At 38.2% G+C, this 16,876-nt stretch overlaps 1 protein-coding gene across 1 annotated transcript; it reads right to left on the bottom strand.

The window, feature by feature from the left end:
- Positions 1 to 3,399: 3,399 nt before the first annotated feature.
- Positions 3,400 to 16,875, bottom strand: galca (galactosylceramidase a). The gene is made up of 17 exons (XM_079831660.1): positions 16,499 to 16,875; positions 16,326 to 16,394; positions 15,855 to 15,918; positions 13,950 to 14,063; positions 13,704 to 13,843; positions 13,578 to 13,616; positions 13,368 to 13,495; positions 13,108 to 13,263; positions 12,898 to 13,022; positions 8,200 to 8,327; positions 8,000 to 8,089; positions 7,823 to 7,912; positions 7,593 to 7,737; positions 7,332 to 7,512; positions 5,915 to 6,078; positions 4,797 to 4,873; positions 3,400 to 4,716 (listed from the first exon to the last, which is right to left on the bottom strand). Exons 1-17 carry the CDS (start codon positions 16,619 to 16,621, stop codon positions 4,573 to 4,575), a joined length of 1,977 nt encoding a protein of 658 aa, XP_079687786.1. The 5' UTR covers positions 16,622 to 16,875; the 3' UTR covers positions 3,400 to 4,572.
- Between the last annotated feature and the right edge of the window lies 1 nt (position 16,876).

The following is a 16,876-nucleotide window of genomic DNA, read 5'->3' as shown; positions in this document are numbered from 1 at the left end:
AAAGGGTACCTATTATGCCCCTCTTTACAAGATTTAATATAAGTCATGTGGCCCCAAAGCGTGTTTTGTGAAGTTTCAGATAAAAATTCCTAACAGAGCATTTAATATACCATTTTGAAAATGACAATTTTTGGGTTTGAGAAAAATTAGCTTTTTTGTGTGTGTCTCCTTTAAATGTAAATGAGTGCTGCCCCTCACCCCAGGAGGGCGGAGCCTTCACAACTTGTGAACACCAGTGAACATGCAAATAAAAACTGAAATGTGATACATCTGTTTGGCTTTGATTATGATCTCTACCGTGGACACGCTCACGTGACATTGCAGTTCTTCATAATCATGAAATATTATCATCTGCATGCATTGGTTTTAAAGCCATATCACTCTCAACCATAGACTGTAAAAAAATATGGACGTAGTGTCCGTGACGTCACCCATAGGATTCTGATGAGCAGTTTTGAAGCGTAAAGTAGGGTTGAGCTAGCCTAACAAGCCAGACCCACATCTAGATGTTGGGTATGGAAACTCACCATTGACAGGGCTCAATCCGAGGGGCGGGATAAACGGTTGTCTTTCAAATTCCCTCTGCGCGCGATTGGATAGCGCCATGACAACCACAACCAACCAGAGCAAAAAAAAAGGTGATGCCGAGCTAACGTTAGTTGCTAGACTTTCACCGTATCCGGTAGGCAAAACTTCGAGCATATCTTCTTTTCTTAAGAATGACTTCAGTGCCATCCTTTGTTATTTTCTCAAAGAAAACTTAACTCCAAGTCTTCCAGAGTTGCGGCCAAAGCCGATTCAAAAGACCGCTGTTCGTCAGCTGCTTTGTTTACGATTAGCACGCAGAACCTCCACAACTCTGCCGTGACGTGCCGTCATTATGTTAATCCCGCCCATCGACTCTACACGCTCTGTGATTGGCCTGACCAGAGTTTGGTTTTTCCAGCTCTCAGGTCTACCGAGAGTTGCTAGACTACACTCGTGGCAAAATAAATTCTGCCGCTAGGGTGCGTCTAGATTTCTTGGCTAGGTTTGAGCTTGCCGTTGCCATCTTGGCAGTGCGTCATTGCGCGTCACTCCCGGATAATAGAAAATGGGCAAAAAGGCGGGACGTGGGCGGAGCTGAAGTGACGCAATGACTAACAGACAGCAGATGAATGGCTATCCACCGTCACCCAAAGTGCCCACACTCTTAATTATGCAGAACTTTAATGCTTTATATAATGTAAACGAATGAGTTGTAAAAAAATTCACCCTCCTCACAGTTGTCATGAAGGGCAAAATTAGCTGAATAGACCAAAACCACAATTTGTACCAGGCTGTAAACATGTTTTATTCTGCTGTAAAGTTGGGCATTTTAACATGGGGCTCAATGAGATTCTGCTCCCTTCTGGAGCCTGTCCCTAGAGGCCAGTCGATGGATTGCAGTTTATGTCACTTCCGTATTAGCTTCAAGAGAAACTGCGGGGGTGCGCTTGCTCTCAACCTTACAATCTATGCTCTCAACTTGAGCGCACACACCCAATGCATGTGCACAGAGAGCTGAATGTTGGCGCATGAGTAGGCTTTTAAACTATTAAAGGTCCCATGGCATGGATTTTTTTATTTTATTTTATAATGTTTCCTGAGGTGTACTTATATTGTTAGTATGGTTTTTACATAAAAAGTCATAATTTAGAAATAAAAAGCATTTTTTGTATACTGATATTAGCCCTCTGGCTTGAATGCTCTGTTTCAAGGGGCGTGTCTGATGTGAGACTTCAGTGAAAACGTCCACTGTTGTGATTGGCTGACATCTTTGCATTTGAAATGATTATTAGATTATGTGGCGGAGGGGGCGTGGTTTAGCGAGACACCGTTTGACTCTGCAAGCACTGCTAGTCCAGAGAGAGACGGACTGGGCACACAAGATAGCTGAGAAAGTATTGTACCGAGTTGTTGAGAGCGCAAGTTTATTTTATTTGTATCTGAGTGTTCTGAATAAACACAAGTCCCAGTCACGCGACCCTGTCTTCTTCCTCCTTATTCTATGAACTTTGTAACATGTGGAACCCCTCTCGAATACTTTTCCTACATTTTTTTTAACCATCACAGCCGTCGAAATAAACGAATCATGAAAGTGTTGATTATAGCATTATTTTTCGATCTTCTCCCATCACATGAAAGGCTTGAGCATTGAGTACACAGACAGTTTGTTGAACGTGTGAATGCAGTGATCTCGTCATTGCAGTGCTATTTCTCTCACAAAATGCTTTCACCACAACTAACAGCAAACACGACATCGACATGAATACAGTAAGAACTTTGTGCAGCATAACAGCGTCATTCGTTATAATGGCAGTTTGGACAAGTGTGCAGATACACTCGCGACGTGTGATTGACAGATCCGAACAATAACGGATTTGTTTCATGTTACTAACAGAAACCATGTGAAGTTGATCGTTTTAGTCACTAGCTTGATTCACAGATGAATTACGCTTAGGGCATCAAGACAGCCAGTGGCGGGACTGACAGTATTAAATGCTTTAGAAAGAAAGTCTGTGTGAACTTGAATGATTAGCTACACATCAGAAACCACTGATCACAGATCAGGCATTAATGAACACTGTTACTCACTGTTTGTGGCGGTGCTGTCGAATCCATATGGTAAAAGTCTGTTTGTAAAGCCTGTGCTGACATCGCGACTGATAAACGGAATCCATTTTCTCCAAATTCTCTGGGCGGGCAAAGGAGAGGAAGGGGAGGTAACCGTTCCCCGTATGACGACATACAGGGAAGATTCCAGATCAGCTCGTCTGAACTCTCATTTTCTCAAAGGCAGAGCAGGACACCCAGAACTCGGTTTACACCTATCAAAATTTCTAGCCACTTGGGGACCATATACAGGCTAGGGGAACTCATATTAATGTTAAAAAAAAACAACTCATAAAATGAAAATTTCATGCCATGGGACTTTAAACTAGATACAAAGTTCACATGAAAACAGTTGGATATGTCGGTGCACATATGCAGAAAGTACAGAAATCCTGTGTGTAAATTAGATCTGTGTACTAAAGTGAAAGCAATGTAATATACAGTACCTTCTGCTAAAACTGTAGTCCGTAAGTTTTGCCTCTTTGCCATCTCTATTTGAAACCTGCAATTGCCGTTATCTTCTTTACGTGGGTTGTGCATCAGCATGGCTCCTCTGGCTGTCATTCATTCACAGCACCGGTGTGGATACTGAACTTCGGAATTACAGATTCTACATCTTGGAAGTATCACCAAAATACATTTACATTTAGTCATTTAGCAGACGCTTTTATCCAAAGGGACTTAGAAATGAGGGCAATAGAAGCAACTAGCGCAGTCAAGGGCAACAATATCAACAATATGCAAGTGCTGTAACAAGTCTCAGTTAATCTAGCACAAAACAGAATTTGTTTTTAATTTAAAACAAACAAAAAAATTAGACAGACAGACAATGAATAGAATGTCTGAACAAGTGGTTAAAATAAGAACAAGTAACATGTCTGCCACTTTTGTTCAGACCAACTGATAAAAAAAGCATTACAATAAATAATGCGGCGATTGAATCTAACGATCGCTTAGCTCATATCACATCAAACAGTGCAAATTATTATTATGGTTATACTTTCTCAAATTGTAAATGTAAACAGCATTAGCATCGCAAGACTGTGTATTTAGTGTGTATCAGCGTTACCTGTAGATTAAAATTTCTGTACAGTCTATTCTTTTGCTTTTGACTACGGTGAATCTCCACTTGTCACTGATCATTTTTGTTTGGATCTTTCTGGATTACAATCCGCCATCAAAATGATACGTTTAATTATTCCAACTGCTGTGAGAAAAGGCTATAAAATTATCCGCCACCTGCAGCATCCTCACATGCGATAGCCTACTCCTCCTTTATGTATACAGACGTGACATAATGACGCTAAGACTCGAATTTCCTGCAGAATGCTACCAGTACCAGTCAAAACACTGGCTGGTTATGTACTTTCTAAAAAAATTATTTTGGATAAATTTTAACCAAAAAAAAAAGGTCTGCAGCTTTAAATTATGCATGATCTAATCATTCTTGAAGTCGGGTAAAATTACCTACTATCTCTACACATCTATGCACATTTTCTAGGCTGCCATTGTACAAGTCAGGTCTCTTTTATAATTTTATGTTGTATATACATTGTAAACAGCACTGAACGAGTCATTTCTATTAAAAATAATTCTCACATTTTTAATTCTGTTTAAAGATAAGATTTTTAAGAGCATGTGACAACAAACTTCAAATAAGTCCAGCCTTTAAACTGGTAGTGCATGTCACTGTCTACTTCAACAAACAGCCCAGTTAGTTGGCACAGAATGTCCCTTTTTGAAGATCAACATTTAACCTCACATTCCTCATTTATAAATCTCCAAAAGAAAACTAATCATTCCAGTAAAAAAGACAAATCACCAAATTAAATAAAAAAGACAATCATCACAGTGTTATTTGTGCACTAAAATAAAAAATACATTAAAGTGTGTAAAAATCATGTAAACATGAATGTGATGTATCAAAGTAAGCGGAAATCAATCTGCATTTACTTCAAAATTATCAAACTGTGCATATTCAAAAGAATGAGTTCCTAGTGCAGCCCAGCCATTCTTGGGTTCGAGAACAACAGCGTTCTCCCACAACGTATAGCCATTCAGCATCCCTGAGGCAAAATTTCCCTGAAGACCAAAAGATACACATTTAAGAACAAAAACATAATGAATAGTTAAAAGGTTGCACATGTGTGTGTAGATTTTACCTTGACACTAAGGGTTAAGGTATACCATTCACCTGCCCTTGTTCCTGACAGCCCTTCCGCAAGAACTCTCTTTCCTCCTTCAGTGTGAAAAACAAAAAGATCAGTCACAATACAATAAAAATGGTAAATTCAGGTATGAACCAAACTAAATTAAAACAAAATTAAGATTGTAATCAGGGGGGAAATAATTTCATATAGCAGATCGAATAAACCATTGGCATGGACTAGTGTTGTGTGATATTCTCCATAGTCATATTGTCAGCCTGTGAGATCATGATAAACAATATTATCGCACATACAGTGTACTTACCTAAGAAAGTACTGGTTAATATAAGGTAACTACATGAGTTATGGTTAAGTTTAGGGGTAGGCTCGGGGTTAGTACCTAGTTATTACCCAGTTATTGCGATTGCTATAATAAGTACATGTACATAGGGAACAGGACTGTATAATATAAATAAAGTGCTACCAACATTTTAATGAAACTAATAACAATACAATAACAAATTAATATTATTATTAATACTATTCTTCCTAAAACGATCCAATAACAGTATTTAATAGGTCCAAACACTGCACAATAATCAGTGATTGATGAAAATCAAAAGCAGCTTTAAACACCGACTTGAACAATAACATTTTGATGTGGGTTGTAGTTTTGTAGCCTGTTTTAAACACATTTTCATCTGTGTCACAAGTGTTGGTTCTCTGTGATGTCATTATCAAATTATGTATGCCCTAATATTAATTTGATAATAATACTAGCCTGATAATAATAATAATAATTTATCACATTAATGGGAAAACGAGTCAATTATTGTCTTGATTTAGTCAAAGGCATCAGCAATATCTCCATATCACAATGCCATATCATACACTGTGCTATTTATAACACAAAGAAGAAATAGATTTGCAACGGTCGCTTTGTCAAATCCAGTGTGGAAAGCTTCTAGACAGCTGTAATTTTGATCATCTGGTTTATTTCTAATATTTCTAATAGTAGAAGTTCTGAATGGCTGGCAATGGCTGGTGTGAGAACTTAATTTCAAACCCTGTTCGTAAAGATATAACCAAACATGAACACTGTATTCAAAGAAAGGGAAATACAAAATTGTTACCTATGTCATTTGTCACTTTATAGGTTCCATTTGCATAAAGCCAATAAAAGACACCCTTTGTTTCTCTGACGGATTCTCCACCTTGATAAACCCTGGCTGCCAGGAACACACCTCCAGAGACGGACGTTTCAATGAGGACATCACAGGATACATTGAGGTCTGTCCTAGTTAGACAAGAGTGAAGTTTGCTTTTGTGATTAATTATGAGGCAGAATTTACTATAAAACTGCAGCATTGACATCTCATAAAATATCTTGCAAAGTGAAAATAATCGATGTTATAAAAATAAAATAACGCAAATATTACAAAATGTGACGTAAAAAAAAAAAGTATAAATGTATAAATCACTGGTTTTTATAAAGTAACACTGTCCAACAGCGACACCCACAGGTAAAGTTACAGCGTGGCGCTTGCCTCCCCTGAGGCCATTGACTTTTAACATTGACCCCAAAGAGTGCGGTGGATTTGATGGGGGGTAATTGAGAATGAATGGGGAAAATACACGTGAGAGAAGAAGGCAATGCCTCCATCGGTACAGGACGTCCGGTACGGTGCACGGTATGTTGAGGATACATTCCAACTTACTGAAACGTGCAATCGCTCAGTGTTTCAACGATGGAAAGACGTCAATAAAACGGCTTGTAAACAATGTCACGTTGCATTACATTTATTAATTTTATAATTAGATTTAGAAGTTAATGCAAAAACTGCCTTATGTGAAGTTTACATGTTTGCATACAATGTGTTATTTGAGTGTTGAATAAATAGCAACTGAATTTAGGCTAATAGTTTGGGCTCTGATGTTAACCTTTAATATTATAGTAATGAGCAAGCAAGGGCTCTCTATATAGTTTAAATCATTATCTTTAAGAAACTTTTTGTTATAATTGAATTCATTTAAGGACAGACACAATTTGTTCAGTAAACCACTGTTTAATAAAAATTTGTAAAAAGCAACTTTATATTTAGTTCTTTCCCCTGCTGTACCAAACCATAACTTCAAAACTATATAAACTATAAGGACTTCGCCTCCTCCTTTCAGAACACCACTGATTAATGGTATATATTTTTTATGTAGATCTATTTGTGTCTTCAACAATTTAAAACTTTATTTTAATTCTAAAAACTTAATTTGGGTTCAGTTTGTGTTTTCTTTTTGATTATTTCTTACAGGTATTTGAGCTTTTTCTTTTCTCATTTTGAATTATATACTGGTTGCGTAATTGGGGTTGAAACCATTGTCATTATTAACAGCTGTAAGTTCTCTTAATGAGTAGCTTTTAAATTAACTGATACTGTGTGTGTTGTAAGACTGAGGAGGGTTGATTGACTGTAATGTTGCAAATAAAATGTTGTGATGATGCAAGTAAAGTGTGTTCTCCCATATTTCGCTGGCTCATCAAAATATCAAACATACCAGCTGTAGTCTCCTATGATGCTGATGGTCTGGTCGGCATCTCTAGCCCAGCAGACCGGACGTTCAGTGATCACTTGTCGTAAGGTAAAGGCGTGCGAGCCATTATCTGTGCTGTTTCTGAAGTACTCAAACACACCGGTTTGATCAGCAAAATATGGAGCCTCAGAGAATGGAGGGATATCTTGGAATGAAAAGAAATGTTGTTAGGAATGTCAGCCGAGTCAATGCCAATAGTTTCCTTTTGACACTAATATTGCTTACCAATAATGAAATCATCAGAGTATTTCTTCGGAAATGGGTGGGATTTGGGAGGCTCTGGGTAGAAACCTCTTTGTCCAGTGGTGACTGTTGTGATTGTGTAAACCTCATCAACATCCAGTTTTAAGGTGAAGACACCATTATAGACCTGTGTGGAAACAGGAAGGTTACTTTACTGCCAATTCTGCACTGCGTTAAGACATGAAACATGGACTGAAGTAATTGAAATATACCTTAACAGGACTCCTCCGCACAAAGAGCGTATCTTTTTTGGTCTCAAAATCCAATTTTGAGTACCACACTTGAAGGTCAGTGAGATGTGCCTGAAAAAAGATGAAAGCAGAAAATTAAGCCTTAAGGTTAAGAAATAAATGGATAGAAATATCAAGGACAGACAGAACTGCACTTACAAAAGAACCTTTGAGCTGAAATGTGACTATCTGAGGGGAGACGTCAAAGGGGGGTAGAGGAGGACGAATGCACTGAGAGTGATTGTGTGTCTACCAAAGAAGACAGGGAGGAGTGTTCATATTGTGCATAGAGGTCAAAATAAATGATTCACTGAAACTTGTGACCTTAACAAGACCTAAGAAAGTGACTAACCACCTACCATGGTTTCAATAACAATTGTTAGGTTCCCTTTACGGTCTGTTAAAGCCACATAACTTCCTCCACTGGTGAGACTCCCCACCGTCTGTAGATAAAACCAGCCTGGCTGTGTAAATTGAGTTGTGTGTGCTACAGGAAAAAAGAAATATAAGAAATTCTTACAGGAAAAATAAACTTAAAGCTTACTTGGTGTGTGACAACCATTGAGGTTTGGTCTTACACATCAAGCATGCATGGTTGGGATTCCTTTTATCATATATGATTTGCGCTATGTGTTTGCATTGATCAATGCTTATATGTTAATAAAAGCCTAAATGAAATCTGTTCATAATATAAAGGAATTGTGTCCCTTTAGAAGACTTGGATTGAACAGCTTGATTCAATACTGTTTGAATTACTTTTACGATGTCTTTATAACCTTTTTGAAGCTTGAAAGTTTTGGTGGAATTGACTTGCAATAGAGAGACGGTCTGAAAACTCTCAGGTATCCATAAGAATGGGTTTGGAACGACATGAGGGTGAGTAAATAAATGACAAAATTTTCACTTTTGGGAGAAGATTTCTGTCACCTGATGTTTTCCTTGCCACAGTCATCATTGGCTTGCTTAGTTGGGGTATATAAGACACTTAATATTCAGCAATATTATTGATTTGACTGTATTTACACGATTCAATGAGAAACAAAACTTGAACGATGACACCAAGCAAAGCTGCTTTACAGCTGTTTCGACTTTGACATGTCATAATTGACAAATTTTGTAACATTGACACTGTTACTAAACTGAATCAATACTAAACTGACTCAAAGTGAATAACGACATATTGTCTTCGGTAGAGCTGCTTATAGCTGAATTTAACTCCTTTCATAATTTGATGAATTTTACAGTTATTGAACTGGGCTTAATCAACACTGAACTGACTTGAGCTGAATAACGACACTATTGTCTTTTTTAGAGTTGCTTTACAGCAGAATTCGTATCATAAATTATGAAGTGTGTGCATCATTGATCTTTACTGGAATGTTTCGAAAGCAGGTAAATACAGAATTTATTGTCTGTCAAAATGACAGAAATCACTTTGAAATATTATCACTCAATGTTTCAGTTAATGAACATTTTTGATTAGCCAATGCATGTTACATAATACAGTGATATTTAACATGTCCATAATATTGCTGCGGAGATTTTCGGGGTTATTCATGGACTGTTGTAGTAATTTGTTCATGATTTTAAATTTCTTTTTAATGTTCGATGGTTGAAGGTAGAATCTTGTACCCAGTTTTTGAAAACGCTTTTACTTTCGCTGATTGTTTACAGTGCAACGGAAGTCACTCCCAAAATTTGCGCAAAACGCCATGGGGTGTAGAAAAAAGGTGGATAACCCAATTTCTATGTGAATGGTTAGGTAAATAAATCTATCTATCTATCTATCTATCTATCTATCTATCTATCTATCTATCTATCTATCTATCTATCTATCTATCTATCTATCTATCTATCTATCTATCTATCTATCTATCTATCTATCTATCTATCTATCTATCTATCTATCTATCGTGGGGAGAACAAGTATTTGATACACTGCCGATTTTGCAGGTTTTCCTACATACAAAACATGTGGAGGTCTGTCATTCTTATCATAGGTACACTTCAACTGTGAGAGACGGAATCTAAAACAAAAATCCAGAAAATCACATTGTGTGATTTTTAAATAATTAATTTGCATTTTATTGCATGATATAAGTATTTGATCACCTACCAACCAGTAAGAATTCCGGCTCTCACAGACCTGTTCGTTTTTCTTTAAGAAGCCCTCCTGTTCTCCACTCACTACCTGTATAAAAGACACCTGTCCACACACTCAATTAAACAGACTCCAACCTCTCCACAATGGCCAAGACCAGAGAGCTGTGTAAGGACATCAGGAATAAAATTGTAGACCTGCACAAGGCTGGGATGGGCTACAGGACAATAGGCAAGCAGCTTGGTGAGAAAGCAACAACTGTTGGCGCAATTATTAGAAAATGGAAGAAGTTCAAGATGACAGTCAATCTCCCTTGGTCTGGGGCACTATGCAAGATCTCACCTCATGGGGCATCAATGATCATGAGGAAGGTGAGGGATCAGCCCAGAACTACACGGCAGGACCTGGTCAATGACCTGAAGAGAGCTGGGACCACAGTCTCAAAGAAAACCATTAGTAACACACTACGCCGTCATGGATTAAAATCCTGCAGCGCACGCAAGGTCCCCCTGCTCAAGCCAGAGCATGTTCAGGCCTGTCTGAAGTTTCCCAATGACCATCTGGATGATCCAGAGGAGGAATGGGAGAAGGTGTGGTCTGATGAGACAAAAATAGAGCTTTTTGGTCTAAACTCCACTCGCTGTGTTTGGAGGAAGAAGAAGGATGAGAACAACCCCAAGAACACCATCCCAACCGTGAAGCATGGAGGTGGAAACATAATTCTTTGGGGATGCTTTTCTGCAAAGGGGACAGGATGACTGCACTGTATTGAGGGGAGGATGGATGGGGCCATGTATCGCGAGATCTTGGCCAACAACCTCCTTCCCTCAGTAAGAGCATTGAAGATGGGTCATGGCTGGGTCTTCCAGCATGACAACGACCTGAAACACACAGCCAGGGCAACTAAGGAGTGGCTCCGTAAGAAGCATCCTGCACGGGTGCGGGTACCCGACAGGTGACCCGCGAATATTGCTGAAACGGGTGAAAAACATTCTAACTGTGTCGGATACGGGTGCGGGGCGGGTCGGACAAGGGAAAAACACGGGTCTAAACACGGGTTTAAAACAGTCCCGTGCAAACAAATAAATATGTATATTGTAGATGTGTTCCTAAAAAATATATGCATATTTTTAGGAACACATCTACAAAAATATGCCTTGTCTGTGGTTCAAGTTGATAAAATAATTTCAAATCCATATCAGTTTGTGCGTGTGCCCTCCCAGGAGAATCACAACCGCGCTCGCGTGATCTGCCTGCACTGCAGTCATCGAGATGGATCCTGAGGAGTTGAAGAAAAGATCGCATTGGATAGCCGCAAATGTGGAACTTCATCGCTGAGGAAGCACGCAGATAACTGTGGTAACAAACCAAGCACAAGCAGTTCTATCGGACAGTATTTTTCAAACAAGGACAGAACTGAATGTGCCTCGTAGAGATGATAAGCACACATAACCATGTTCTTCATGATGTAGCCTTTTGACAGCTTCGGCTGAAGTTCTCCTTGTGTTATTGGTCGTTTAATAACTTCTGTATGCTGGCAATAAACATTTTTGTAAGTGTGTCTATAATGTGATATGCTAAACTGATTTTATTTTGGGTGCGGGTCGGGTGTCGGTTCTATTTTAAACGGGTCGGGTGCGGATTTAAGTTAGAGCTGCTGTCGGAAAAACTGTGGGATACGGTTTTGAGCACTGCGGGTACTGGCAGTGCGGATTTACAAAATCGGACCCGTGCAGTACTCTGTCTCAAGGTCCTGGAGTGGCCTAGCCAGTCTCCAGACCTGAACCCAATAGAAAATCATTGGAGGGAGCTGAAAGTCTGTATTGCCCAGCGACAGCCCCGAAACCTGAAGGATCTGGAGAAGGTCTGTATGGAGGAGTGGGCCAAAATACCTGCTGCAGTGTGTGCAAACCTGGCCAAGAACTACAGGAAACGTATGATCTCTGTAAATGCAAACAAAGGTTTCTGTACCAAATATTAAGTTCTGCTTTTCTGATGTATCAAATAATTATGTCATGCAATAAAATGCAAATTAATTACTTAAAAATCTTTTAGATTCAGTCACTCACAGTTGAAGAGTACCGATGATAAAAATGACACATCTACATGCTTTGTAAGTGGGCAAACCTGCAAAATCGGCAGTGTATCAAATACTTGTTCTCCCCACTGTATATGTGTTTGTGTGTGTGTGTGTGTGTGTGTGTGTGTGTGTGTGTGTGTGTGTGTGTGTGTGTGTGTGTGTGTATATACACAGTCAAACCATAAATTGTTCAGACACCACATTTAATTTTTTATTAATGGGTGGAGGACACTATAGTTTATATACATTATGTAAGGGAGTATAGCAAAATAAAGTAAACTCTGACAGATTATGGCCAAAATTTCTTCATACAGTGGACTACCAGTAAAATTACCAGTACCAAATTTGGGACTAAAATTATTCAGACACTTTGACCTGACCATGTTTTGCTTTAGTGTTTTCTCTTTAATTGCTAATGTGACCTTTTACACCACAGACTGAACAAAATTAAGAATTGCTTGGTAACTGGTTTACCTAAATTGGTATTATCTAATTGTGTACTTAAATTAAATGTATTTTGATTGTACATACCTTCCTATCAAAGTTATCTGACATTATCAAGATTAATTTGTTCGGACACAGTTTAACTTCTTGTCATTGTAGTACCATTTTCTAAACTATAGCGAAAAAACTGTGATAATGTGAGAAATGTTTGAAGGTGTCTGAATAAATTTAGGTTTGACTGTGTATTACTGTTTTTTCCCCATCTTGGATTTTTTCCCCCCAAAATTGCCCAAATATTTTCAGATTATGTTACGATCATGCCTGACCACACACAAAAAAAAAAAGGTTGACCCCAAAATTGGCCAAACAGAAGGTGCCAAAGTTCATAACTTATGTAGCAGCATATGTAGATAACTATTATAAACCTGTTACCAGTCATCCATATTGGAGATTCCACTACATAATGTCCACTCCAGGGCTCCTCCGCGGTCATCAGCCCATCTCCACCAAAGGGCAGATTCTGGTAGTAACTTGCTATCAAATTCCAGGATATAGTCCTAAAACAAAGCAGGCTTACTCTGAGCACATCAGCATAAGGAAGTGTAATGCAGAGCTAGCGAAATGTTTCTGAAAACAGCTTACGAGGTCATTCTGCCGTTCACGTAGTTCTGGTTTAGAATGCGAGCCCAGCATCCGGCACCTATGTCGCCATTGAAGGTGCTGTAGTCTTCAGATGACCAAAGCTTCCTCTCCGTCAACAGAGCTTCCTTCACTGTGTGGGTGCCTGGGTAGTGGACACTGTAAAGACTGTAAACTCTAACTGCACTTTAGCTTACACTTAATAGCTCGGCTAGTTGGTTGATTATATGGGTTTATAAGGCCAAAATGTCCAAACTGCTCACCCTATCACCTCAATAGCATCATTCAGATATGGATCCTTCAGCATGGCAGCTGCAATGGACCAGTCTCCATCTGCAGCAATGATGCCGATATTTGTATAACCAGCTCTGTCCAAAATATCTCTCAGCACCTATGGAAATGACAGACAGACATATTAATAATCTTACTGCCAAGGTAGTTAGGCTGTTTGGAACTAAGATGACTATTTTTACCTTAATGTATGTTGGATCATATTCTCTCTCATTCCATATCTGAAAAATATATATCAAAACGAGAAGCTCAAATAAAGGTTCCCTCCAAAAAATAGACATCATAATGATAAGCTAAAGCATACATACCCCAATATAATCAATGTCAAGGTTATGATGCTTCTTTGCTCCCATGATCCATGTAATAATATAGTTGGCAGTAACATTTGGAAAGTGGTATGGCCATTGGGTTCCATATCCAACCCATCCCGGAAAGGCCCAGGGAAGACCTTCAAGATCAAAGCATTGAATCAAGTCAAATATCTGTGATCTTCTCTACATTATTTCTGTCCTTATAATATAAATAGCAAATGCAGTATGGAATAAATCGATTACCAATCAGCTTGATGTTTGGATTTCTCTTCTTGGCTTCTTTCATGAGCCACCACTCATACCCACGGAAAAAATTCCCTTCATCCTTACTATGCATGTGAGAGGGTTCTGTGCCATCTATCAAACAAATGGAAAGAAAAAAGTAAGTAATCCAAACTTGAAGTTTCTTAATTTGTGTTTCTGAGAAACCTAAATTGCTGAGACTGGGCATTGTACAATAGTTTTTTTTTGTCTAAAATGCATTTCCAAGTATTAAATAATTGAGTATAAAAACATTTTTACATTATATTTAATAGTTTGAATAACTCCACACTATCATTGGGTCAATGTAATGGTGAATCGCTGGCAGCCTCAAAGACACTGGACAGCATTTATTTTCTAACTGGACAGGACATTTCCAGTTGGATGTTAGAGAAATTCCTGTTTCACAGACTATGTGACTATATGTTCATATTTTAATCCCGTCGGAATCTGCCAAATCAGTTTCTCACACAATCTCTGTAAAAATTCCAGGCCAAATTACCTAATGTTTTTCTGCAAACTCTATGATTAATCTAATCCCGTCCGAATGTGAATGTCTGTGAATGCTGAGGTTATTCTAACACTATTCTCCTTATGTGTTTTTGACTACCTGAACTACAGTTTAATATAAGTACCTAACAGGCATAGACATAACTAAAATTGGATTTGGTGTTTTCACATTAATCGGACGGGCTGCCACATTGACGGCAACACATGCAGCTCATTTTGTAACCATGCTGTTGATACCATGGCTCCCTTCCTGGGACTCAAGGACATCTTTACTGATCAATATGGATAAGGGTAGGTGTAGGCTTTATAAAGAAAGGGACACGTAATATCACAATAAGGAAGCATCCATTTATGATTTTAATTAATATACTCATATGCAGTAAACTGCATATGTTGTTACTACATACTGTTTTATAAATGTTCTACAGTACTGAGGTACCAATAGTATCTGACACTTTTTCACTAAGTATAAATAGCATCTAACTACTATTTACACTTAGTGCAAAGAAAATACAGTTACACTTTATTTTAAGGTGGCGTAATTACATCTTACTTATTTGAGTAAGTATAGAGTAAAATTAATTAACTACGTGTACTATAGGGTTAGGAATAAGGTTTGCATAATTATGCATAATTTACATGCAAGTACATGTAACATACCGGTATGTAACAAGGACACTGTGATAAAAAATAAATTTAAAAAAAGTGTTACCAAAACACCACCTGAGCTAGTATTATGGGAGTAGAGTAGAACAGGATCCAGCCCATTGCTCCTTTACCGGATGGGCTTCTTTTGTAATTTTGTTTGGCTCAACTAGACAATGATGAAGTAGTTGATGTAAAAAGCCTTTGTCAACAAGGCAGGCTATTTGCACTTAGATGCTGTTTCTTTAAAAGTATACACATCTTAATTGTTATTTTTGAAAGTTTTATTTATTTTTCATACTTTTACAACAAATATATTTATCTATCGAATTCATATTTTTACAACCTGAAGGAACCTTGCCTTGTCCTAAAAAGGTCAAATGTAAGATTTTCTGAAATTATGTGGAGGTGCTCTTTGTCATGTCATTTCCTGTTTTAAGTACCACATGACTCACATCATATGACCCTGATTCGTGAACATTTTTCCCCACATAAACAACGAAGGTTTGCTACAATACAATACATAATATACAATATTATGTCAAACTTACTTCATAGGGGTTTCTTCTCAGGAATGCCATTCTTTTTATTAGCATTTTCTCTTCGTTATGATAAAGACAGTTGTATAACCCTGACATATTTTACTTTATGCTCAACCTGAAATTTAAATTTGTAATGCATTGCTGAATAAATTAATAGATCCAGACAAGACAGATAGACACTTTGTATTACCTGTGGTTTGAGCGTCGCCTCCTATTTCTACCTTTAAGATGTGCAGAGAAGCTCCAAAGTTGGGCTGAATAAAACCAAACATATAACACATCCGGTTATTCAATACATGACTATTTATGCTGCCTTCACGTGCTCTCGGAATTATCGTAAATACGAGTTTCCTAGGTAAAAATTGCACATGAACGCACTCCACTTTCGAAATTTAAATGGGATGAGCTCGTAATCTCGACTTCAGAATTTCCGATAGCACGTGAAGCAGCATTAATGCTGCCTTCGCGTGCTCTCGGAATTGTTATTTGATATTTGATCATTCCGATTTCTGAAGTCGTGATTACGAGCTCATTGCATTCAAGTTTCAAAATGTGAGGGCGTTCATGTGCAATTTTTACCTAGGAAACTCGTATTTACGATAATTCCGAGAGCACGTGAAGGCAGCATAATGCCACATCTGTAGCTCATGCGACCCAATACCTTGAATAAGAAATCCAATATCTGACTCCGATACGGTTCTTCATAGTTGACAAGAAGTCGCGAAGTAGCCTGAGAACAAAACAGTCAGTTTGTCAACCGCAACCACCAACACAATGAATTTTCAACATGTTCGCAAGCAGCACTCATTTAAAAAATAAGTAAAAATAACTTACTCCTCCTCCGCTTAATCCACCTATTCCATCAAATTCTCTCCCTAATCCAATTCGATCATCTATAACATAAAACTGAGCAGAGCACACAAAAATACCGGAGAATATGAACAGCAGAGTTTGCATGTTTTGATGGATGATTATGAACTGCTGCTGAAGCCTGTCATGAGGATGTTATGCTGTTGCAGTTACTTCCGTGTCATGTGCTAGGATAAAACTTGAAACTCCTCTTATGTCATTGTTCTTTATTCAGACATACAGGAGGTAAACGTGAGTTTATTGGTTCAAGAATAATGCATGCCAACTATCTGAAATCATTTCATTTGAATAAACTATTTCGGTATTTGGTCACTGAAGGCGTTACGCTCATTTCGCGCCTTG

The sequence above is a fragment of the Gobio gobio genome (genome assembly GCF_949357685.1).
Source record: "Gobio gobio genome assembly, chromosome: 12".
In the NCBI taxonomy this organism is placed as follows: domain Eukaryota; kingdom Metazoa; phylum Chordata; class Actinopteri; order Cypriniformes; family Gobionidae; genus Gobio; species Gobio gobio.
Note: the sequence above shows the minus strand (reverse complement) of the source record. Positions and strands in the feature narration are given on the sequence as shown.